The 26647-nt window shown below is 41.3% G+C and overlaps 1 protein-coding gene across 1 annotated transcript in view; it reads left to right on the top strand.

The window, feature by feature from the left end:
• Positions 1 to 1737: 1737 nt before the first annotated feature.
• The window catches only part of STK17A (serine/threonine kinase 17a), a 40718-nt gene continuing 15808 nt past the window's right edge, over positions 1738 to 26647 (top strand). Inside the window, exons 1-2 of the mRNA XM_040260568.1 lie at positions 1738 to 2099; positions 15117 to 15329. Of these exons, the coding sequence (XP_040116502.1) occupies positions 1894 to 2099; positions 15117 to 15329 (419 nt within the window). The 5' untranslated portion in view covers positions 1738 to 1893. The remainder of the gene's footprint in view (positions 2100 to 15116; positions 15330 to 26647) is intronic.

Raw genomic sequence — 26647 nt, 5'->3', positions numbered from 1 at the left:
TTTAAAATTCATTATCTGCATCTTCTTCCTGTTTATTACTTTTTCTATTTTCTATCTTTTTCTCTCAGTTTCTAAGATAATTCTTCTTGTGTGCCCCCCTTTTAAATTAAGTGCCCTACATTGTGTATGAAATATTGTAGAGATAATGTTGACCTTGGATGATGGTGTTTTCTTCCAGAGGGGATTTTCTATTGCGCTTTGAAGCTGTTCTTCAGTCCTTGAGAGAGCTTGTCTATTTCCCTTTACCAGTACTCCTAAGATGTAGCACTTTATGGTGCCAACTACAAGTCTAAAGTGTCTACCAGCTCCTTCTTAGCAGATCCCTAAACTCCAATTTTTTGTCTCTCCGGCCTGATGAGACACCTAAAAGCCCTGCTTATTTTCTCACCCTTTCAGTCATTGCTTTGGAATTATCAAATGCTTCATGGGAAAGGGGTACCATTCTGGGCTGCCCTTCTTGTCAGGATCTCAGTGGTTCAAGTTCTTGATGCTTTTGAAACTCTCTGATGTTTCAAGTAGAGGACTATCTGATTTGAAAAAATTTGCCAACTTTCTCAGTGACAGTATTGATCACACATAGACTAACTCATCATTGCCAGAAGCAAAACTCTGAGTAATGACATGATCTAATTTAGATTTTTTAAAAGATCACTCTGGTGGCCTCAAAAATAAGTGATGTGGAATTGAGGAGGAAGAGGGATGGTAGCAGATAGCCTAGTTAGGGAGCTATCACAATAATCCAGACAAGAGAGAATGGTAGTTGTGATCATGTGGAAATGGAGAGGAGTGATCAGATTCTGGATATGTTTTGAAGGTAAAGCCAAGAGGATTTACTTACAAAATGGATGAGGGGTATGAGAGAAAGAGAGGAGTCAATGTTGACCCCAAGGTTTTTGGCTTGAACCACTGGAAGGATGGAAATTACATTTACTGAGGTGGGGAAACTTGGTGGAACTGCATTTATGAAGGATGATCAGGAGATGACTTCTGCTCGTTAAATTTGAGATGCTAATTTGTTATCCAACTGGTCATGCCAAATGTATACTTCAATATATAAGTGTGAAGCTCAGAGAATGGTTGGAAACTAGAGATAAAAATTTTTGTAGTCGTGAGCATACGGATGTAATTAAAACCTCAAGACCGGATGAGAGCACCTTGAAAGTTAAATATAGAGAAGACAGTAGGGCTGGTATGCGGATTTAAAAATATTTACCCATCTCTTGCCTTCATGTCCTCCTCTCAGTGTGGGAATGTACCAGATGCCCCAGGCAACTTCCACGTGCTGTACAGCAGCCCTGATCAGCCCTGATCATCACCTCTCCTGACCCGCCCAAGGGAAGGGATCGTGAAGCTCTGGCTGGTAGCTCCTACGCGTTTTCATTAATGTAGGGTTCCGGGAGATAGTGATGAACAGGGAGGCCTGGCGTGCTGCGACTCATGGGGTCGCAAAGAGTCGGACACGACTGAGCGACTGAACTGAACTGAACTGAGGGCTCAGATTTGCAACATTCAAGATGCTTAGCAGGTGCGTAACTGGCTGACGCAGCGGGTCCTCCAGTCAGAAGGGTGGTGCTGTGGGTCGCCTGCAGATTGTCGGGGCAGGCCGCCGGGCCCCCCACCAGGCTGCACCTTCTCCCCCTCAGCTGCAGAGGGCGCGCGCGAGGCACGCGGCGCTCAGGAACCCACGGGAGCCCCCGGGGGGCAGGGGAGAGGCGGGGCCGGACGTGGGGCGGGGCCAGGCGGCCTGGAAGCAGCCGGCAGCAGTCTGTGCGCAGCTCGGGGCAGAGCGGTTGGCATCCTCGCGCCGGCTCAGGGCAGCTGGAGGCGGGGCCGTTACCCGCCGGGAGCTCCGAGCGAGCCGGGTGGCAGGCAAGAAAAGCACGCCCGAGCGCCATGATTCCTCTCGAGAAGCCGGGCAGCGGCGGCTCTTCCCCGGCCGCCGCCTCCGGTTCGGGTTGGCCTGGCCGGGGTCTGGGCACGCCGCGCCGGCCGCCGCCCCCGACCCAGGCCCGCGGGCTGCTGACGGAGATCCGCACCGCTGTGCGCACCGAGCCCTTTCAGGACGCCTACACCCTGACCCCCGGCCGGGAGTTGGGCAGGTGAGGCCGGCGGGCGCGCGCAGATAAGTGCGGGAGGCCGGCCGGCGCGGGGGCAGATAGCGCGTCGGGCCCGGGTACAGACGTGGGTGCGGGCGGCGATTAGGGCGGCGGGGCCCCCCGGCCACGAGTCCACGCGCGGCTTCCCCCAGAGCCGTGGTAGCGGCCATGAGAAAGGCTGCCGCCAGAAGCTAGACCCCTTCCTCTTTTTTGCTGCGGGCGTTTCAGCCTCTGTGGTCCCCTGTACGGTAACTTAACGAGGTGGCGTGGGAACCACGCTGCGAATCTTTCCCCGCGGCAGCGAGTCTGAAGTCAGCACAGGTGTGGAGTCAGCTTTGGTTTTGCCTGCGAACTTGGGGCTTCCTGCTTCTCCCTCTGGCTGCAATAGAGGAGCGCAGAACCCCGGGCGTAACAGCTTCTTTCGCACCAGCCCTGGGCCAGTTTCCGTCAGCCGCTTTCTGCTGACTTCAGTTGCGATTTCTTGGGTTTGTGCTGTTTGCGTTCTGAAATATTTAGGTCCGTGTGCTTTTTTAAAGTTCAGATCGGTTTCACTTGTGGACTCTGGGCCCTTGTCTGACTCTTTCTACGCCGTGATACAGCCCTTGCCTTTTCTTCCCCATCTCGTTGTTTTGTAGGGGTAGGGAGAGCTTAGAATTTGGTCTGTTTTTAAAATCGCAAAAGGTGAAGGCTGTTGGGATACTTTACGTCTTGTACGTTGAAGAGGGGTCACAAAGTGATAGGTTTTGTTGTTTAGTCGTAAATCATGTCCAACTCTTTTGCGACCCCATGGACTGTAGCCCACCAGGCTCCTCTTGTCCATGAGATTTCCCAGCCAAGAAAAGTGGAGTGGGGTATTGCCATTTCCTTCTGCAGGGATCTTCCCGACCAGGGATTGAACCAGCATCTCCGTGCAGGCGGATTTTTCTTTCTTTCTTTTTTTCCTTCCTTTTTTTTTTTTTTTTTTTTTTTTTACTGCTGACCGACGGGGGAACAGTAGAGGTTTGGGGACCGACTTTTTCTCTGAGAACAGTTTGAAGAAATTGTCAGCAGCACTGGCTTTGGGGTCCGACCCGAGCTCAGATCCCCACTCTGCTTGCTCTGTGCGCCTTTGGACGGTGACTTAGTCTCCCCAGCTTCACATTTCCCACCCATAATATCAGTATAGTGACAGTACCTCCCTCATGGGGGTGTCGAGAAGGTGCAGGGGCTGTACAGGTCAAACCACTGGTCCTGGCACACAGCATGTGATAAGTGTTAGCAGCTGTTGCAGACATCTATCAAGTTTGCAAAATCTCACCATGTTTTAAAAGGGAATGGGCCTGACAGTTATAACAGCCTTCATTTGAGGGTCTTGGAAAAAGGTCTTGTAACAGTGATTACAACGTTAAAAACAAGCCGCCTTACAAATATTAAGGTAATCTTTAGAAATCGTTTTTTGGCAAAGAAACTGACCTTAAAAGTGTCTTATTTATTCCACATGGGAAAAGGAAGAATGTCTTCCAGGGCCAAGCTTTACTTCCCTCTGCTAGGCACTAATTAACTGGATCCTGTGCACTCTATGACAAAAGAAGACAGCTCCTGACTCATCTAGGTATTCTAATTGGTGAAAATTCCAGACATTCTGAAGTAACTGATTTCTCGAGGAAGGAAAACTAGGACTCCCCATTGTTTGGTTGTCTGGCTTCATTCCACAGAAGGGAAAACACACATTACACAACTGAAAAATGTCTTCAGGTGGCAAGCGCTGTCTTGTAGACTGGTAATAGATGATTTAATCGGAAAACAATTGATTTGCTCCCTACCAGGTGTTGTGACAATCCCTCCAGGAACCAGGGAGGTTAAATCAACTTTCATTTTAACCTCTATTATAAAATCAGTTTGTCTGAAAGTTGTGTTCATTTGCTTGAAGGTTATGACATCTTTTACATATCTTATATGAATTTCTTTACATAAGCAATAACTCCAGAAGCACAGAACAATACAGTTAGATAGGTACTTGATATAAGAGCCCAAAACTGAAAAAGAAAATGAATGTATTTGTTTCTTTTTGGTTCCCTTTTCTTCACGGAGAAGTGTAACACAGTGGTTAAGAACATGGACTTAGCAGTCAGTCAGTCTGTGATTGAGCCTTGGCTCTTTACTTACTGGATTCCCTGGTAGCTCAGACAGTAAAGCCTTTACCCGCAATGGGGGAGACCTGGGTTCTATCCCTGTGTCGGGATGATCCCCTGGAGAAGAAAATGGCTACCCACTCCAGTATTCTTGCCTAGAAAATTCCATGGATGGAGGAGCCTAGTGGGCTGCAGTCCATGGGGTCGCAGAGTCGGACACAACTGAGCTACTTCACTTTATATGTACTTGACTGAGTTACCAAATCTCTGATTACCTCACGGAGTTGTTGAGAAAATTAAATAAATTAACAGCACATCTGTAGCATAAAAGCTGTGCTTGACTTAGGGCATGCATTGAGAGACTGTAATACTGTAATGCTTTGGGTAGGCTAAGTGAATGGTATTTTACATGTAACCAAATCGCAAAAACAGGAAAACCTGCACAACTTCAAAATGTGTTTCTGTCTGTTGCAGAAGTAGAAAACCTCATTGCAAAAGACCAGGGAACTGTTTAGATGTCTCAGGAAGTGAAAGTTCTGTTTTGTATTAGAAGCAGTTTCTGTTTAAGGTTTATCAATTTTGCCTGAATGTTGTAGTTTTGACAGAATGAAGTGTGTTTTTGTGTAATTCAGTAGTAAGAAAAGTAGCCTCTTTTTCTAGGTGTTGACTCTGATATAAGGAATTGATCTCATGCTGATGTAGAACTTTAAAATTACTCGTTATCCTTTAATGATGTGGTATGAAAAACAAAGGTCTATTCATTTTGTACTCTGGCCTTTCATTTAGTGAAAATGTTGAAGAGGTGTGAAGCGCTAACTGTTCAAAGAAATCAAGTTTTTGCAGGCATTCCCATTATTTTATAGAAATATAAAGCTTTCAGTGAAGTGGTTTTTTTGAAAAGACATTTTAAATGATCAGTATTGATTCCCTACTAATGAGAGGATGTAATATTGATTATTTTAAGAAATACTGCATTCTTTCATGTCTCCAGCAGAGTCCATAGTAGCCTAAATGTGGGTAAATATATGATGTAAAATTTTCTTTTATTGCTTGAAACTTGACTCGTTATTCCTGAGGCTTGTTACCTTTCTTTTGAGTCAGGACATGTGCCAATGTAAACCACAGTAACGATTCGAGGTACAGGAGACATGACCTTGGGTTCCAAGAATTTTTTCAAGGAGTTGACTTCCATGGAGCTTTTATTCATAGTGTAGGAATCAAGGCAAATTGGAAGTGGTCAAACGAGACGGCAAGGGTGAATGTCGACATTCTAGCAATCAGCGAACTAAAATGGACTGGAATGGGTGAATTTAACTCAGATGACCTTTATATCTACTACTGTGGGCAGGAATCCCTCAGAAGAAATGGAATAGCCATCATGGTCAACAAGAGAGTCCGAAATGCAGTACTTGGATGCAATCTCAAAAATGACAGAATGATCTCTGTTTGTCTCCAAAGCAAACCATTCAATATCACAGTAATCCAAGTCTATGCCCCAACCAGTAATGCTGAAGAAGCTGAAGTTGAACAGTTTTATGAAGACCTATAAGACCTTTTAGAACTAACACCCAAAAAAGATGTCCTTTTCATTATAGGGGACTGGAATGCAAAAGTAGGAAGTCAAGAAACACCTGGAGTAACAGGCAAATTTGGCCTTGGAATAGAGTTTTGCCAAGAAAATGCACTGCTCATAGCAAACACCCTCTTCCAACAACACAAGAGAAGACTCTACACATGGACATCACCAGATGGTCGACACGGAAATCAGATTGATTATATTCTTTGCAGCCAAAGATGGAGAAGCTCTATACAGTCAACAAAAACAAGACCAGGAGCTGACTGTGGCTCAGATCATGAACTCCTTATTACCAAATTCAGACTTAAATTGAAGAAAGTAGGGAAAACTGCTAGACCATTCAGGTATGACCTCAATCAAATCCCTTATGATTATACACTGGAAGTGAGAAATAGATTTAAGGGCCTAGATCTGATAGATAGAGTGCCTGATGAACTATGGAATGAAGTCCGTGACATTGTGCATGAGACAGGGATCAAGACCATCCCCATGGAAAAGAAATGCAAAAAAGCAAAATGGCTGTCTGGGGAGGCCTTACAAATAGCTGTGAAGAGGAGAGAGGCAAAAAGCAAAGGAGAAAAGGAAAGATATAGGCATCTAAATGCAGAGTTCCAAAGAATAGCAAGAAGAGATAAGAAAGCCTTCTTCAGCAATCAATGCAAAGAAATAGAGGAAAAGAACAGAAAGGGAAAGACTAGAGATCTCTTCAAGAAAATTAGAGATACCAAGGGAACATTTCATGCAAAATGGGCTCAATAGAGGACAGAAATGGTATGGACCTAATAGAAGCAGAAGATATTAAGAAGAGGTGGCAAGAATACACAGAAGAACTGTACAAAAAAGATCTTCATGACCCAGATAGTCATGATGATGTGATCACTAATCTAGAACCAGACATCTTAGCATGTGAAGTCAAGTGGGCCTTAAGAAGCATCACTACGAACAAAGCTAGTGGAGGTGATGGAATTCCAATTGAGCTGTTTTAAATCCTGAAAGATGATGCTGTGAAAGTGCTGCATTCAATATGCCAGCAAATTTGGAAAACTCAGCAGTGGCCACGGGGCTGGAAAAGGTCAGTTTTCATTCCAATTCCAAAGAAAGGCAATGCCAAAGAATGTTCAAACTACCTCACAATTGCACTCATGTCACATGCTAGTAAAGTAATGCTCAAAATTCTCCAAGCCAGCCTTCAGCAATACGTGAACTCCCTGACGTTCAAGCTAGTTTTAGAAAAGGCAGAGGAACCAGAGATCAAATTGCCAACATCTGCTGGATCATGGAAAAAGTAAGAGAGTTGCAGAAAAACATCTACTACTGCTTTATTGACTATGCCAAAGCCTTTGACTGTGTGGATCACAATAAACTGTGGAAAATTCTGAAAGAGATGGGAATACCAGACCACCAAACCTGCCTCTTGAGAAATCTGTATGCAGGTCAGGAAGCAACAGTTAGAACTGGCCATGGAACAACAGACTGGTTCCAAATAGGAAAAGGAGTACGTCAAGGCTGTCTATTGTCACCCTGCTTATTTAACTTCTATGCAGAGTACATCATGAGAAACGCTGGACTGGAAGAAACACAAGCTGGAATCAAGATTGCCAGGAGAAATATCAATAACCTCAGATATGCAGATGACACCACCCTTATGGCAGAAAGTGAAGAGGAACTAAAAAGCCTCTTGATGAAAGTGAAAGAGGAGAGTGAAAAAGTTGGCCTAAAGCTCAACATTCAGAAAACGAAGATCATGGCCATCCGGTCCCATCACTTCATGGGAAATAGATGGAGAAACAGTGGAAACAGTGTCAGACTTTATTTTTTTGGGCTCCAGAATCACTGCAGATGGTGACTGCAGCCATGAAATTAAAAGACACTTACTCCTTGGAAGAAAAGTTACGACCAACCTAGATAGCATATTCAAAAGCAGAGACATTACTTTGCCGACTAAGGTCCGTCTAGTCAAAGCTATGGTTTTTCCTGTGGTCTTGTATGGATGTGAGAGTTGGACTGTGAAGAAAGCTGAGCCCCGAAGAATTGATGCTTTTGAACTGTGGTGTTGGAGAAGACTCTTGAGAGTCCCTTGGACTGCAAGGAGATCCAACCAGTCCATTCTGAAGGAGATCAACCCTGGGATTTCTTTGGAAGGAATGATGCTAAAGCTGAAACTCCAGTACTTTGGCCACCTCATGCGAAGAGCTGACTCATTGGAAAAAACTCTGATGCTGGGAGGGATTGTGGGCAGGAGGAGAAGGGGACGACCGAGGATGAGATGGCTGGATGGCATCACGGACTCGATGGACGTGAGTCTGAGTGAACTCCGGGAGATGGTGATGGACAGGGAGGCCTGGCGTGCTGTGATTCATGGGGTCGCAAAGAGTCGGACACGACTGAGCGACTGAACTGAACTGAGGAACAAAAAAATCTAGAAATTTTAAATTATACTAATTTCACATCAAATGATTTGCCTAGTCTTCAACTTTAACTTTTTTTATACATTCATAAATTTTATCTTAAGAAAAAGATATTTTTAAAGCCAAAAGAATATCTTGTTTTTTATACTAGTACATACTGATAGTTGAATTTCCCTGTGAGCAGAAAAGGTATAAGTAAATCCGAGTTCTCTGTTGAAATGGGTACTTCATACATGGGGGCTTTACAGTTTTATAGGGGCTTTCACATACATTATCTCATTTACTTCTTATCACAAGCAGATTTGGGAAGTCCTGTTTTTCAGATGAGAAAATCAAGATACCAGTAGATTGAGTCATATGAGAGACAGTGAGGTGGGACTCCTTGCAATCACTTCCATTATGCCGCAGATGTTTCTCAAAAAAAAAACCAAAACTGTAGTCTATGTTGTAGCTAAAGCAGTTTGCCATCGTTTTTGTAAGAGGACGTGTTAATGGGTTGCAAATTGGAGCAAGCACTGCCAGGCTTCAGTGTCATGTGGTTGGCCCTCCCTGGTTGTGTTACCCACCTGGGTCCCTGGACTCTCTAAGCAATAGAAATTGATAAGAGGCCAGATGAGAATTCCGGGAGAGCCTTTTCTGGGACTTGGGCTGTAGCGCACGGGAATGAAAACAGGAACCAGATGTCCTTGCTTATGCCCCTGGGTGGGAGGGGAAGGGTGCGGCAAGCTGGTCCTTTGGATGGGGTAAGGTTAGGGGTCGATGGGTGGGTTTGGCTGGAGTGGGACTTCAGTGGTCCACCCACCCCCTTGGTGTGCAGGCCCCTGCTTTTTCTCCCAGCCCCTCAGAAATGGCTGTCGGTTTGTGGCCTTTTTCTAGCTTATTGTTCATAATTGACCCCACCTGCACATGCATAAAGTTATTTTTGAGTCCCTTATAGTCCTTTATATTCTGTTGCTTGAGGAGATGTTTGTACAGGTGCAGGCACTCAGGTGAAGGGTCCTAGATCCCAGCCTGTCTCAGCTGGGCCTCATGGTGGGTAGGGACATCCTATCTCATTCTCCTCAAAGCAGTTGGGAGTAATGGGAACAAGGAAGGATTTTTATCAGGAAATAAGAGGATGTGCAAGCTGAAGAGGGTACACAGGTGGAGGTGTTTCAGCAGGTGGATGCCTTTCACCTGGGTTCACGTCTGCAGGCAACGGCTTCAGGTTGAGGACCTTACAACTACTTGAGCATGTGTGATAAACTGTAAGTCATAGTTTCTTTAGAAATAAAGACCCTTGTTAAATAATACTATCCATGTAAAAATTGTGCCTTGTTTTAGGAAAATATTAAGATTTCTTGGCAGTTTATCATCAGTTTGAAAGATATTTACAGTTTCGGGTAATCTGATATTTTGGGATGGATAAAGACAACTAGCCGTGTTTGCGGTTCGGCATCAGACATTGCTAGGAAGTACGGCTCCTTCTCTAAGGCACGTGCTTCATTTTGAAAAGTTGGAACTTATGTTAAAAGTAAAAACTTAATTTAAATATATAAACCTTCCAATATAAAATCAAAGTTTAAAAATATATAAACTTAAGGATTTAGTGAATTTCCGCCACTTTGCAAACCTAACAAAATTTTATAAAAGCCGATTATTGAACCAAATGCATTAGAAAGTTAGGTAGCTATAATCATTGGTTCGCCTGTTCAGGAAAGGACGCAGGAACTCAATTTGTATAGTAAATTTATGCATCAAGTAGAGAGTTTAAATTAAGTCGCCTCCAAAACTCTTCAGTTCTGTATGATTTTTTTTAATAAATTATCATAGATCTGAAATTAATGCCCCAGACAATAAAAATAGCTGCTGTTCTGATTGCAGAGCATTTCCTGAATGGCCACTTTGGAAAAGTCATTTTCTTTTGTCTTCACTACCCTGCAGGGTTAGTGCCATCAACCCCATTTTGTAGGTGAGGAATCTTAAGACTCAGAAAAGTTGAACAGATTGCCCGAATTTCAAACCAAATCTGGCTTTTGACTCTAGCTGTTCTTGTCACTCATGCTGACTGATCTGATGGACTCGCTGATTTTTACACTTAGGATCAGCAGATGGTTTGGTTTTAGTTCTCTCAGAGGTAAGGAAGACAGATCTGATCTAGTCATTGTTAAACAGAACTTCTTTGCGCCTAAGGCTGTACCCCAGTGCTATTAAGCAAATATTGGACTTGGCATGTTGAGCACACAGGCTCTTTGGTAGGCTCTGGAAATTGTTCCCAAATCTAACAAATCAGTCACTACTCTTTTTATGGGCAAAGTGACATGCCACATGGGAAAATCTTGTGGGGAAAACAACATTTGAGCTGAGCCTGAAGGAATGGATGGAATTTCAGTAGCAGTAGCAATGCAAGACACTCCAGCCATTGGCAATAAAACAAGCACAATGCAGAAAAATTCAGTGAAAAAGAGAACAGCAAGTAGCCCTATGTGGCTAAAATATTAAACCTTATGAGGCTGAGTTTGCTAAATAGAACTTCTGTTTAGCAAAATAACAAGAACTGTGTATGTATCTAGGGTGTTATCTGGTGTTGTATTTGTGCACCTGCCATAGGCCAGGCATGGAGATGCAAAGATGAAGAGGCCAGGTCTCTGAAACTCATAGTAGGGCCAGGAAGACAGGCATAGCCAAAAAATTGTAACGTGTTGGAAGAACTTAAATAATAGGATACATGTGGAAACAAAGCCCTTTACTATAATCTAGAATCAAACCTAGAACCTTGGAACTCACTTTTATTTTTCTTCCTCTATATACACTCAAATCAGCACCTCCAATTTTTTGTCTTTGCCTGAGCCTTATGTATTCTAATGTGTGTTCATCTTTGTGTGGTAGCCCAACCCTGGTTATATTTGGAATCCATCTATTAGTAAATAAAATTCTCTTTACAGAGAAGGGCACCTCAGACTTCTCCCATCTGAAGCCTAACACATACTCCCCTCCCTCCACCCTCTGCACATCTTTACCATTCTGATTTTTCCCCTCAGTGGATGGTAGCACATTACCCAGGACCCAGGACAGAGATCTCCAAGTCCTCTTCCGCCTTTCCCTTCTGCCCTCATCTCTGCCGAAGCTCAGTCTGTCTTGACCTTGAATGCCTTGTAAATACTTTCTCTCTTCCCAGCCTCTGCTGCTGCTACTTTAGTTCAGACCCCTTACTTTGAGCTATTTTCTTGGCTTCCCTAGTTTCTAGTTAACACTTGGCAATACACTCAGAATTAGCTTTTTAAAACATTTATCTTAGCTTTTTAAAACTTTCACTAAGGTAAAAGTCTCATAGGTGCCCATTCTTACCTTGAGAAATGAAGCACCAGCTACTTAGCCTGTCATACCTAAATCTACCCACCTGTGTTCACTGAGCCTTCCTAAGCTTTTCCAGTTGCGCACTGGTAATACAGAGATCAGTAAAAACCCAGTCCTTGTTCTGAGGAAACTTAGACTGGCGGGTCTGACTCAAATGTCTCTTCCTGTTGTCATCTTTGTTTATCCTTCCTGTTTTACTACCCTAGAGTGTGTTATCATTGTTATTTTGAAACATACTCATTCCTAATATCTCCCCCCACCATCCCCACCCCCCCTGCCAAATGATTAATGAAAATCAGAGTTTTTAGTTTAGTGTGTAATAGTGAACTATAGATGTTTGTGAAATGGGTGAAGAGCTCCGGAAACTGAAACATCCTGATAATCTAGGAAGAATTTTGGCTAAGAGGCTAAGGAAGTAAACGTGAAACAGACGTCTTACATCCTTTGAACCTCATCAGCCTCAAGTCCCTGCATATAACTATGGCCCCGAGAGTCAGAGAAACATCATTTATTTCATGCTTTGGAGAGGCCTCAATAACTTAAAGGGTTGAGATACAATCACAGTTTTTACCATGAAGTTGTGGTAAAGCAGGCATACTAGAGCACTGCAGGGTGTAGAATTTAGAGAAACCGTGACTGTCTAATTCTTAGTGTGTTCACTTGACCCCCGCACCTTGAAGACTGAGTCTCACACTTCTGTGTGCCTTGTGGCTCTAGAGAAAGAACAGTTGCCGGAACCTGGCTTCATCTTCTGATTCCCTGAGTGGTTTTAAGGGTTCCCCTCCATCGCCCCAGTCATCCTGAGAAGAGGCAGGGCCGGTTTCCTGGGATCTACTGTCCTGCTATCTGCTTCAGTGGTGTGCAGTATCAGAACGGTGGAAGAGTTTTCTTCAGCGTGGATTAGGGCACAAGTTGGTCACCCACTGCTGGCTGCCTGTTTTGATGAGGCTCACTAGCTATATAGAATGATCTGTACATTTTTAAATGATTGAAAAGTCAAAAGAGTCATTTAATGACATGGAAACTGCGCAATTCACATTTCAGTGCTGGTAAAGTTGTGTTTTGTTTTTTTGTTTTTTTAAAACCCTGCCTCCCCTATTCATTGACCTGTTGTCTGCAGCCGCTTTCACTGTACAGCAGACTTGAATGGTAGTGATCAAATCAGTTGGCCAGCAAAACCGAAAGTATTTGCTATCTGGCCCTTTACAGAAAGGTTGGCTGACTCCCAGGATAGTGCATGATATGGGGGAGAGAAAGGGTAAACCTACAGCTGAATGCTTCCTCAAAAACAAGGGTGGTGTCAAGATTAGTGATTGGTGCGCGAACTACTGTGGGGACCCAAAGAAATGGGTACCTAGCGGGAGACCCAGGGTAAGTATAGGTCTCTCCTCTGGTTGCTTCTGGCCTCTGAATTAAGCAATGGCTCTTTTATAACAAGGGTTCCCAGAGTTTATAGGTTAGGGATCCATTCATCTGTTGCGTCTTCGGTTGGTCTTCGGAAATATAGCAATACATTCAGGACAGGTATGTAAGCAGCAGTATTTTACTATAATTTTACACAGGACTGTATTGCCTAGAGTGTTAGATGTGGTAACAGTAAATACCTATGTGTTTGCTGTGGGAGTTCTTTGAGGGCAGTTCAACCCAGGCATTTCTAATTTAATAGCAACATGTTTGTTGTCTATTATATGTTGGTCAGTTTTTTACAAATTAGACTTTATCTTTTTCCTCTTTTGAAACTTCAGAAATATAGGTATTAAAAAAAAATCAAATGATTAATGATTTTTTTCTCTTCCTTAAAGAAATCCAAAGATCATTAGGAACCATTTAAAACTCAGTGGATATGTTATTAGCCTAATGATTTTGTGGGGCTAAAGAAAAAGAGGCATTAGCCTGTGATGCGTAGTTTAATGTTGAATCTTTCTAGTGACCTGAAGAAGTGTGTCATCTCGCATTCCTGTTGAGCACAGAGAGCCTTGTTCTAAATTAGGGTGCTGTTAGGTAGATTGCCACCTAATTGATCAGCTGTAGGGCTGTGCCTAAGGATTTTTCATGTAACATTTTTATTGCTGATCGTAACAGAAATTCAGAAGGGATGAACATTTGTGGTTAACAGTAGCAAAGAAGGAAGGATCAGTCCTCAAAATGACATTGGTAGTCTAGAATGCTGGGCCAAACCTAGAAAGTAGAATTTAACAGCAAATGAAAGCCTTGCATTGAAATTTTTTAAAGTATATTTCTAAAACATAGTATCAAGACCCTGGCTTGAAAGAATCCAAGAGGAGAAAGTTTTATTTATGAAATATGAAAAACCTGTCAAGTTTTTTTCAAAAGGCATATTAATTTGTATTGGGCCAACCTCAGCAAAATAATAATCATGAAGCTCTTTGAGTTTATACTTGGAGCAGTTGCATCAGATTTGGTTGACACATTTTACCAGCAAAGACCCTAAGGGGATGAGGAATGATTGAAAATTGTAAAAGGGAGTAGCAATTAACAGATCACGTCAGCTGTGCCCAGTACCTGATAGCCTGTCAGGTTGGTCCTTCTGTATCGCTCAGCAAAAGATATGGACACCAGCTCTTCTCTTGAAGCCAGGTTTAGGCTTGTAATGAAAACCTTACTAAAATAATGTGTGCCCACGAGAGGAAAAGACTGCCTCACAGTTTGAAAGAAAGACACTGGCTTTGGCATTTGGCGGTGGATTAAAAAAAAAAATTTTTTTTGATTTCTAAGTTGCCTTCCAGGTTGAGTATTGGGTGTTTATGGTGATAATTATTACAGCTCAGTGATTTGTTTGCTTCATAATATTTTATTGATTATGTGGCAAGTACCATGCTAAGCAGTTGACATGTATTCTTTAATTCTCACAACAACCTTGGGAAATAGGTTCTGTTTGTGTTCTCCTTTATAGATTAAGAAAATGAGATTTTTTTCTTAAGTTAGAGCTTAAATTGCCCAAGGTTATGCATTGAATGAGTGGATGGAGCCATTCTTTGGAATTCATGCCCAAATCTAATTCCAGACCTTATTCCATAATCAATATGCTATGCTGATGCCATGTGTGACTTATTAGTGTAATAACATGGCGGTAGAGTGTATCAAAGAAGGCTTGTTATATCTGTCTTTATAGAAAAGCTAGACATTTCCAGCTGATGCTGTAGTTGAAATGATGTCACACAAATGAGATCCCTACCTTTAAATAACTTCGAAAGGTGATTGGGTCTTTTTAGAGTCAGTTAGTGACAGTGAAATCCATTATTTTAGGAATTTTGATAACCAGTTTCTTTTTTAAGATTCAAAGTATTTTATGTATAAATGTGTAAAAATTAAGTTATTTTTATATATATATAAAGCTGCAAAGAAATATTGGCTTAAATATTTGGTTATCCTCTATTTAGAAGAATGAATCTTGCAGATTTTCCATTATATTTTATTTATAGAGAGGTGTTTCCCAAGTTATATTGCTACTTGAGTGTTTGCATATGACCTAAATTTAAATATCCACTGATGACCGTTTGGAAATTTCATTAAAAATCACCTCTGAAAAGTCAGCTTTAACAGTGACTTTTGTTTTGCTTAATTCTAGGGGGAAATTTGCAGTGGTGAGGAAATGCATAAAGAAAGATTCTGGAAAAGAATTTGCCGCCAAGTTCATGAGAAAAAGAAGAAAAGGCCAAGATTGTCGGATGGAAATAGTTCATGAAATCGCTGTACTCGAGCTAGCCCAGGACAATCCATGGGTCATTAATTTACACGAAGTCTACGAGACATCATCGGAAATGATCTTAGTTCTGGAATAGTAAGTATTGTCTTCCTTACTGAGTTTGTTTGCTAGTCCACACTCCTTTATACATGCCACTCATCTGTGATAACCTGGTTCTCTGGAAATCTGAAGATTTTCCAAAACTTTTTTGTGTATTTATTGACATATCCCAGACCTTCATTCATTAGTGAAATTCTTTTGAAAATAAAGTTCTCTTATGTTCTTATTAGAGGCCTTCTTAAGGAGGTAACTGGTACAAGATTAAAACAAAAGGCATTTGATATAATTTCTTATATGTTCATATGGTCTAAGTTAATAATCCTTCTTTCAGAAATAATTGTTGGGATTCATACCATGCTTTCAATTTGGGTAAGTAGGTGGGACAGCAGAGAAAACAGCTTTGGAACATGAAGGACAGTTTTTCTTAAGAAATCCTGTTGGACGTAGAGAACAAACAGACGGACTCCAAGGGGGAAAGAATGGAGTGGGCAGAACTGGGAGATTGGGATTGACATAAATTCAGTACTATGTATAAAATAGGTATCTCTATCAACCTAGAGGGGTGGGATGGGGAGGGAGATGGGAGGGAGTTTCAAAAGGGAAGGGATATATGTATACCTATGGCTGATTCATGTTGAGGTTTGACAGAAAACAGCAAAATTCTGTAAAGCAATACTTCTCCCTCTATAAACTTTTAAACATAAATAAGTTTATAGAGGGAGAAGTCTGGATGGCTTCTAAAAAAGTCTAAAATAGTGTCATCCTCTTGATAATATAATTCAAGAGCATTGTGTTTATATATTTCTTTAATTCAATAATTTCACTTATAGGAATCTTTTCAAAGAAAAATTAAAATGTGAACAACAAAAAGCGTGAACATGTTTTCCACTGTGAATTTTTCATTGTAATAGAAATAGCCACAAATGCTTGAATGGTTAAGAAATGTAGTCTATGTGGATTATATCTCAATGAAGTTGTTTTTCATTTTCAAAAAACCTTGGTTTAGAGGTTTCTGGTCTCCAGTTTGCTCTGGAGAGGGTTGGTTAGAATTGGAAATTGATCCGAAAGGGACTGTCTGAAATGTGACGCTCTGATCATCATCTTGTCTCTCTCCCGATCTCACAGAACCTGCTCTTGACCTTCCCTCCTGTGTCCCCTTGGTCCTCCATCATCTCCTGCCTTCACTTCCCTTACATTCCCTTCACTTCTGGGGTAGTTCCTACAGCTAATCCCTCACCAGTGCTTCATATTATGCTTTTCTTCTTGCTCTTCCTCTGCAATCCATTCTGCCGGTTTAGGGGCCTAAGCTGTTGTCCCTTCTCCTGCCCATTCTTGGGAGCATTTGCATAGCCTTCCATCTGCTTATTACACGAGGAAGAGTTCCATCCTCAGCTGGGCTCTTGGTGTAGTTTTGTAATTCTTTACCTAATCTCTCATCCCCTTCTTTTAACATCCCCAGCAGGAGGGCAGGAGCTTATGAAATCCTTGATCACATCTGCTGTTACCCACTTCCCACTTGCTAGATAGCAGGCCTTCTCTTGCTTTACTGAGAAGGTAAAGGCCCTCAGATGTGCACTGCTCAGCATCAGCCACTCTACACTCTCACCGCCTGTTCTCTGTTCCCAGGAAGAGAGTCCATTCCTTAACTCCAAGGCTACAACTTTGACTTCTGGTCTTTAATCCTCTTCCTGCCTTTTCTAGGACCTTTGTTGTGTGTTTTACTCACTTTTCTAACCTCTCTGAGAGTCCCTCCCACCTCAAGTGATTCTTTTCCATCCCTCTTCCAATGATTCAGTCACTTCTCTCCTAAAATTCCTGGTCTTCCGCTTGGACTCTTTTGAACTATTGTCCTGCCCTTGTCTTCTGAATGTACAGCTTTCCTCACCTTCTAGTCAATTTTGTTCTGCTTCACTGAACCATCCATTTGTTTAGCTGCCAATACTCCATCACTTTTCAATCTGATGCCACCTGCTCCTCTGAAACTTGCATGAGGTCATCAGCCCTGTTTGTGGGAATCGATCTCCTCGTTTAAGTGTTCATTCTGCTTCTTACGCTCTTTAAACACTCGATGTTATACCATCTTCACTTGAAATTATGTTCTTCCTTAGCTTTCCTGGCTCTTTTTTTTTTTTAATCTTAGAGCCTTTCCCCCTTCTTCTGCTATATAAGTGCTCCCCACAGGTCATTAGTATTACTCTCGTCAAGTGTTTATGACCTGCGCATTTACCTTGGATGATAACTCTCTGTGGCTTCAGCTATTATTTACATGCTGGGTGTTTCCAAATCTTTGCCTCCAACATGAGACCGTTCCCTCAGCTCCAGCTGCCTAGTGCATATCCCTTAATCCACCTGCACATTGTGACCAGGGCAGGATCAGTGTGTGTGCGCCCCCGCATTGCTGTGCTTCTAACGCCTGTGTTTTGTTCCCCGTTTCCACTGATGTCCCTGTTTATTTCATCACTCAAATATAAACCTTGGCTCTGTCCTTGATTGCTTTATCTCCTCTAATGCACTTGTGTAATGAATCACCAAGGCTTCCACTTAACCCTCTCCCCTGCTGGTGCCTGCTCCTTTGTGCTTGCTGTTCTTCCCCTGTGTTGGGTCCTCACTGCCTCTTCTGTGATGTTCCCTGTAGCTGCTGAGCTGATCCCCCTAGCTTCAATCCTAGAGCGTCCCTCGGGCTCCCATTGGGCAGGTAACCAGCACGTAGATGTGGGGATACCATTCCCTTGCTTAGAAACTTCTGGTGGCTTCTGTTGCTTTCGTGGTCATGATTGTAGAACCACAAAACCATATGGTTTGGCCAAAATTTTTTGTGTTATGCATTTTGCTTGAAGAGGAAGTCTTAGAATTAGACTTTAGACACTGAGGTATTGTTGCTATGGAAACAGACAGGTTTATGATTACTGTATTACTCATTCCACTTGCCCTGTGCACTGGATACTAATGGGTGCTGGTAATAGGAAAGTGAAAACAGCATAACCCCTTCACTCCAAAAGATGTTTAGTGAAAGAGATAGCTTTTTAGATTTTCTCCAGCTTTACAAGATGTGATTGAGATAAAACATGTTGTGAGTTTGAGGTCTGCAGTGTTTTGATGTACTTGTATCTTGCAATGTTAGAGCATTAGCTAACACCTGCATCACATAATTACTATTTCTTTTTTGTGGTGAGAACATTTAGGATCTATTCTCTTAGCAACTTTTAGGTATATAATACAGTATTATTAACTATAATAATTATAGTTACATTAGAGCCCCAGAACCTACCTTCTAACTAGAAGTTTATACTCTGACCAACAGCTCCCCTAGTCCCTGGTAACCACCATTCTAATCTCTGTTTCTGTGAGTTTGGCTTTTTTAGATTTCACATGTAAGTGATATACAGTATCTGTCCCTCTCTGTGTGACTTGTTTCACTTAGCATAATGCCCCAAGTCCCATCCACATTGTTGCAAATGTAGAATGTCTGTCTTTCTCACGGCTGAATAATAGTCCATTGTATATATACTGCATCTTCTTTATCCATTCATGTTCTGACAGACACTTAGGTTGTTTCTGTATCTTGGCTATTGTCAGTAAGGCACGGGAGTGTAGATATCTCTTTGAGCTCCTGTTTTCATTTCTTTTGGATGCATACCCAGAAGTGGGATTGCTGGATCATATGGCAATCCTACTTGTAATTTTTGGAGGAACCTTCATACTGTTTTCCAGAGTGGCTGCACCAATTTATGCTCCCATCAGCAGTGCACAAGGGCTCGCTTTCTTCCACATCCTTGCCAACACTTGTTGTCTCTTGTCTTTTTGATGATAGCCATCTTAACAGGTGTGAGTTGATAGCTCACTGTGGTTTTGATTTGCATTTCCCCATCTGTCAGTGATGTTGCGGACCTTGGCATGTGTCTGTTGGCCATTGGTACATCTTCTTTGTGAGCACGTCAGTTGTTCCTCTGCCAGTTTTTTAAAAATTGGAGTATTTGGTTTTTTGCTATTCAGTTGTATGAGATCTTTATATATTTTGAATACTAACCCCTTATCAGATACATGATTTGCAAATATTTTCTCCCACTTCATAGTTGCCTTTTCATTTTGTGATTATTTTCTAAGCTCTGCAGAAGCTTTCTAATTTGATGTTGTCCCAGTTGTTTATTTTTGATTTTGTTGTCAAATCCAAAAATATCATTGCCAAGACTGATTTTAAGGAAGTTAAGGTCCATCTAGTCAAGGCTATGGTTTTTCCTGTGGTCATGTATGGATGTGAGAGTTGGACTGTGAAGAAGGCTGAGCACCGAAGAATTGATGCTTTTAAAACTGTGGTGTTGGAGAATAATCTTGAGAGTCCCTTGGACTGCAAGGAGATCCAGCCAGTCCATTCTGAAGGAGATCAGCCCTGGGATTTCTTTGGAAGGAATGATGCTAAAGCTGAAACTCCAGTACTTTGGCCACCTCATGCAAAGAGTTGACTCATTGGAAAAGACTCTGATGCTGGGAGGGATTGGGGGCAGGAGGAGAAGGGGACGACAGAGGATGAGATGGCTGGATGGCATCACGGACTTGATGGACGTGAGTCTGAGTGAACTCCGGGAGTTGGTGATGGAGAGGGAGGCCTGGCGTGCTGCGATTCATGGGGTCGTAAAGAGTTGGACACGACTGAGCGACTGAACTGAACTCTCAATGTTTAGGAGTTTTATGGTTTCAGGTCTTACATTCAAGTCTTTGATCCACTTTGAGTTGACTTTTGTGTAAGATTCATTCATTTGCGTGTGAATATTGAGTTTTCCAAACACCATTCATTGAAGAGACTGTTCTTTCCCTGTTTTGTACTCTTCACTCCATCATAAATAAAGTGATGATATGTGCATATTTTTATTTCTTGGCACTCTGTTCTGTTCCATTGATTTGTATATCTATTTCTATGCCAATACCATACTGTTTTGATTACTGTAGTTTTGTAATATATTTTGAAACTGGGAAGATGCCTCCAGGTTTGTTCTTTCTCAGGATTATTTTGGCTTTTGGGAGTCTTTTGTGGTTCCACACAAATTTTGGGATTGTTTTTTTCTGTTTGAAAAATGCCATTGAAATTTTGATAGAAATTGCATTGAATCTGTAGATCATTTTGGGTAGCATAGATATTTAATATTAATTCTTCCAGATCATGAACAGACTATCCTTCCGTTTATTTGTGTCTTCTTTAGTTTTTTTCACTAGCGTCTTAGTTTTCCATGTACAGATGTTTGATTTCTTGGTTAAAAATAATCCTGAGAATTATTCTTTTTGATGTTACTGAAAGTGGGATTGTTTTGTTGGTTTCTCTTTCTGATAGTTCATTGTTAGTATATAAAAGGAACACATTGACTTCAGTATACTGATTTTGAATGCTGCAACTGAATTTATTTACAAATTTTAGAACAAGATTTTATATGTGAGAAAAATATCAGAATAATAATTCAACCTAAGATCACATGACAAGTAGAAGAGCCAAGATTTAGCACAAGAGTGTGTGAGTCCAAAGCCTTTAGCCATGAGCTGTGCACCTTTACTCCAAGGGAGAGGCTCAGGAGTGCCCTTGGAGGAGACATTTAGCATTATATACTAGCCATCATTGCCTTCCTCAGGACTTTTCGGGTTGTTTGGACCACATCTCATGCTTTTCTATCTGACTTCTATCTCATCTACTGCTAGCACTTCTCCAACCTCACCTTCCATTCTGGGCACACTTTTTTCTCAGTTCTTTAAGATGTCATTGTACCGTCACCTGCCTTACGTTGCTTATGATGAAGTCAGCATTAATTCTTAATTCCCCTGTACATGTGCCTTTTTAAAGATTTTTCTCTTTCACACTGGGTCTCAGCAATTTGTGCAAAATGTGCCTTGATTTTCTTTGTTTATCTTGCTTGGGGTTTATTGAGCTATGTGGATCTTTTAGTTTTTAACAGATTTGGGGATTTTTCAGTCATTATTTTTAAGAGATATTTTTCTGCCCCCACTTATCTTGTTCCTTCAATTACAGTGTGTTAAACTGTTTGATCCCTGGGTTCAGAAGATCCCCTGGAGGAGGGCATGGTACCCCACTCCAGTATTCTTGCCTGGAGAAGCCCCATGGATAGAGGTACCTGGCAGGCTACAGTCCACGGGAGGTCGCAAAGAGTCAGACACGACCGAGTGACTAAGCACAAACTTCCATATTGTCGCTCAAATCCCTTTGTTATTGATTTCCTTTAGGATTGACTGGTTTGATCTCCTTGCAGTCCAAGGGACTCCCAAGAGTCTTCTCCAGCACCACAGTTCGAAAGCATCAGTTCCTTGGTGCTCAGCGTTCTTTGTGGTCCAACTCTCACATCTGCACATGACTACTGGAAAAAACCATAGCTTTGACTATACAGACCTTTGTCTGCAAAGTAATGCTCTTTAATATTCTGTCTAGGTTTCTCATAACTCAGATCCCTAGGTCTCGTTTATTATTTTCTCCACCCCACTACCCATACTTTAGACGGATGGCTTCCATTTCTGTCTCCAGATTTGCTGGTTCTTCTGTAGGGTCTGATCTTCTCTAAAGCCGGGTGAAATCACTATAAGTGTTTTTTTTTTTTTTTTTTTAAATCTCTAGCAGTTCCATTTGGTTCTTTTCATACTTTCTATCTCCTTGTTATGTTCATATTTTACTTTAAATCCCTGGTTGTATTTATAATACCTGTTTTAAAGTCCTTACCTAGCAATTCCATCATCTCTGGGTCTGTTTTTATTTTCCTGCTAGTTGTAAGTTGTGGCATTTTTCAGATGTCTAGTAATTTTTGGGAGGATGCCAGACGTTTAGAATGGCATAGTGCTTGCGTGGATTTTATGATCTTCCACTAAAAGAATGGTAGTGTTTATTTTGGCAGGCAGTTAAATTACTTGTGGATCAGCCTTATTACTGCAGGTCTAGGAGTACTTTAGCCTTTAATAAGACTATAATATGGCATCCTGGGGGTTCCACTGAATGCCCCAGGTGCTTGGCATGATTTTCTACTCAAAATGGGCAACATTCAGATATCCTCAGTGAATGCTAAGAATTGTTCAACTTATGATTTCCTGGCAGTTTTTTGCCTGACCTCACAGTTTTACCCTGTGAATGTGCATATAAGTATCTTATCTAAGACTCTGGGATATGACTGAACAGATGTCTACAGATCTCTGTGTAGAACCCTCCTCCTTGGTACTCTGCTTATGAGATCCAGCTGCCTTAGCCTTGCCCAACTCCCTACCTTCTCAGTTTAGCAAGGCTGCCTGCCATATTCTGCTTGGGTTCCTCCCTTGCCCTGTACCACATTCCATAAATTACCTCCAAGTAGGAAGTGAAATGAAAGTAGCTCAGTCGTGTCCAACTCTTTGTGACCCCATGGACTATACAGTCCCTAGAATTCTCTAGGCCAGAATACTGGAGTGGGTAGCCTATCCCTTCTCCAGGGGATCTTCCCAACCCAGGTCTCCCACATTGCAGGCAGATTCTTTACCAACTGAGCTATAAACTTAGCATAGAGCTCAGCTTGTTTGTGCCCCCACCTCAGGGATAATGGTTTTAACTGCCTGTTGTTCTTATGTCTGAAAATAGTTGATTCATATACTTGGCTCATTGTTTATGGCTAGAGGGCGAGTTCCATAGCATTTGGCTGCAAGGGGAAGTAGCTACTTATCCTTCTGGAGTAGATCCTGTATTTTCACACCACCCTTATATGTGTCCATGCTTCCTAGTATGGACTCTTTGGGGTTTGGTTTGTTTGTTGTTGGTTTTTTTTTTTTTTTTTTTTTTGAGTCTTTATTGAGTTGTTGCGGTATTGCTTCTGTTTTAAGTTTTGGGTTTTTGGCCTTGAGACATATGGGATCTTAGCTCCCCAACCAGGGATCCAACCCACATCCCCTGCATTGGAAAGGGAGGTCTCAACCACTGGATCACCAGGGAAGTCCCCTCACTCTTGGCCATTTCATCTAATAGATTCCTGTTCATTCTTGAAGACTGAGAGTAAGTATCATCTTTCTAATATTTTTTTCCTTCCAATTAATTTCTCACTTGCTAAATTATCAATAACTTGATGTGTGATTTCATACCTATATATATTTATGCCTTTGTTGTTTTAGTCTATAAGTTGTATCCAACTCTTTGTAACCCCATGGACTGTAGCCCACCAGGCTGCTCTGTTCATGGGACTTCCCAGGCAAGAATACTGGAGTAGGTTGTCATTTCCTCCTCCAGGGGATCTTCCATATTCTTAAAAATATCTTTCTTTTTTTTCTTCCCCACTAGTACAAGAAATCTCATACATACTTTTTCATAATTTATGTCTTTATCCCTAGCACATAGCACAGGGCCTCTAATATATTTGAATGACATTTGTTAAATTTGAATAGTGAGGGAGTAAAGATGCATACTGGGCCTCTAAGCAGGATAGAAATGGAAATGCTAGTTTAGATTGAAAAAGGAGTGTTTGCTGTGAGGTTGGGAGCTATGAGCTCTCTAAGGTGTAGGCCACCAGGGGAACTCGGTTACTCTTACCTTCTAAACATCACTTATATGACTCTGAATAATGTAAAGAAGAGATACTTATAATTTTCTGAGAACCACAAGAAAGTTGAAACTCATAGTTCTTAATATTTTCTATAAAAATAGTTTTAGTAAAATTTTTTGAAAAGTCCTTGTTAATCATTCTGTGAAAAATATTTGGATAAAAAGTTATATGAATTAAAGTTAGTTTCTGAATAATTTAAAGTCATGGAAAATAAGCACTACTAAGCTAAGCTAAGTCACTTCAGTCATGTCCGACTCTGTGTGACCCCATAGACGGCAGCCCACCAGGCTCCCCCGTCCCTGGGATTCTCCAGGCAAGAACACTGGAGTGGGTTGCCATTTCCTTCTCCAATGCATGAAAGTGAAAAGTGAAAGTGAAGTCACTCAGTCATGTCTGACTCTTAGCCACCCCATGGGACTGCAGCCTACCAGGCTCCTCCCTCCATGGGATTTTCCAGGCAAGAGAAGAGTACTACAGTAAAACTGAAAATTTTGCTGTAGTGAAAGGTGGGCCCAGCAAAATTCTTCCTGCTGTTCTAGCTTCTGTGTGAATGAAGGTGCTCTGTGCAAAGCAGTTGTTCCTATTTTTGTGTTTTCTGTTGCCACACTCGACAAATGCTTTCACCATCTCAGGTTGTTCCATAGTAAAACTTCACTTTGTTCCATTAGTTAAAATGACAGTTGGTTAATGGGTCAGGCTTAAATATAAACAGGGTAAAATGACTTGGTGATTGTACATTGTTACCTAGAGGGGTACATAAGCCATACTGATCACTGAAGGCTGGCTTATATAGCTTCTTTACAGTAGTCTCTGTTTGAAGTGTTGGATTGGCCAAAAAGTTCTTTCAAGTCTTTTTTTGTTTGTTTGTTTGTTTTCCCTTTTTCCCCATAAGATCTTATGGCAAAACCCATTGGCCAACCCAATATAGCCTTCAGAATTTTTAGAAAACTAATTTTGCCCTTCATATCTTGTGTTTGGGAAAACAGAGGAAACCCTTTTGTTAAAGCAAGAATGAGTGAATAGCTAGTGGAAAAGACTAATAATAAATTGTTCTTAATCTTAGGTAAAGAGATCCTTGAATTTATGTAAATCAAGCTCTATTCAGTTTTATTGTGGATGGTAGAGTTGAGCTGAGGGGCCCAGAGGACAGAAAATTGAGATTGAAAAACTTTCTGGCAACCAAAAGACAGTACTCTGTCTCTGCTGAGAAGCATAGGCCATCCTGAGTGTACTCTGCAGATTGTAGCCTGTATGTGCAGAGAGCCTGTGCCCTGACTGTACATCGCGCCCTGGTGCATCTGCAGCTGCTGGGGACCAAGAGGACTCGGCTCATCTTATCTCCCTGTTCACAGCACACAGCACTGTCAGGCTGTCATGAATTTACTTTTTTTTTCTTTTTTTGCTGTAAATGCTCATTATTTCCTTTCTTTCAGATTAAATAGTACTTTTAACTTTGCCTGAATATGTCATGGCCATTTTACAGTTAATTACATAAAAATTGTTTTGATGCTTTCACATATGGTTTTCTCATACTGTAATTAAAATCTAACAAAAGAGTCAGTTGTATAGGTTTAACCAAAATGAAAATCTAAACCAGTCAATGAATCATTTTCTTTCACTGTTATCACCTGCAGTTCTTTAACAAACTTAAATAGGTTCTTATATGATTTTTGTGAAAATTTTTGTTTCCTTATCTAGACACAATTTGGAGAATAGGTTGCCCTAACAAAAAAGAAAGAAGAAAAACTAAGTTACCTTATGAAAAGGAAATGAATGAGTAACTTTTGTTTGACAGAAGCATGGCTGCCTGGTGTTATATATTTCACATTAATTCTGTAGCAACTTCATGGAAGCAACCCAGTCTTTTTTTTTTTTTTTAACACAGGAAAATTTGAAGTATGACATGAGTTGTCATTTATGGTAAGGAAAAATTGTTTAAGTATGGAACTTCTGCTGAAAGGAAGGGAAAAATTATAAATGACTTTTTTTATTAGCAAAATTATTCAGAGGGAAAAAACAGAAAGTGAGTTGCTTTGGCCAGAGGGTGGAAGAAACTAGAAGTCCTGTCTGCTCTTTTGTGAGCCTAAGGCAGCGACCGAAGTTTCAGCACAGTCCCTTCACTCCAGCACTTTCCTCCCAGTATCTAAGGTGAAGACTGCAGGCACAGGAGCAGACCAGAACATTCATGCACCTTCTCATCATGACATTGTCTGTAATCGTGAATAATTAGACAAAAAAAAACCCCAAATGTCCTTCAAAGGGGAATAGCTAAGTAAATTATGAGGTTTTTAAAGTTGTTTTATTGAGGCATACTTTACACAGTATATAATTCACAGGCTTCAAGTGTGTAATTCAGTGGGTTTTAGTAAGTTTACCAAGTTGTACAATCATCACAATAAACCCGTTTTGAAACATTTGTATGCTTTCAGTAACATCCTTATGCACATTACACCCCCTGCCCAGGCAGCTACTTACTGTGCTCTCTTTCTCTCTAAATTTGCCTTTTGGGACGTTTCATATATAAACTATGGTTTATTCACAAGGTTGCAGGAATGAAAAATCATGAGGTAGATAAAAAACCATCATGGAAAAAACACATAAGCCATGTTTAATTTAAAAAAAGTAATAGTACAGAGTCAGTAGAATGTGTCCTGTGTTACCATTTATGTGTTCTTTAAAAATCCACGAAACTAATATTCTTGTATGCATTTTAAGTGTGGTTTTTAAAAACAAAACTGGAAGGATGGAGTATGCCCAAGTGCTAAGAGCTTACCTCTAAGTGTGGCTCTTGATTGGGGAATGGGTTGTCAT

This window comes from Oryx dammah, unplaced genomic scaffold, assembly GCF_014754425.2.
Source record: "Oryx dammah isolate SB20612 unplaced genomic scaffold, SCBI_Odam_1.1 HiC_scaffold_18, whole genome shotgun sequence".
In the NCBI taxonomy this organism is placed as follows: domain Eukaryota; kingdom Metazoa; phylum Chordata; class Mammalia; order Artiodactyla; family Bovidae; genus Oryx; species Oryx dammah.
This window is presented reverse-complemented; position numbering and strand designations above follow the sequence as displayed.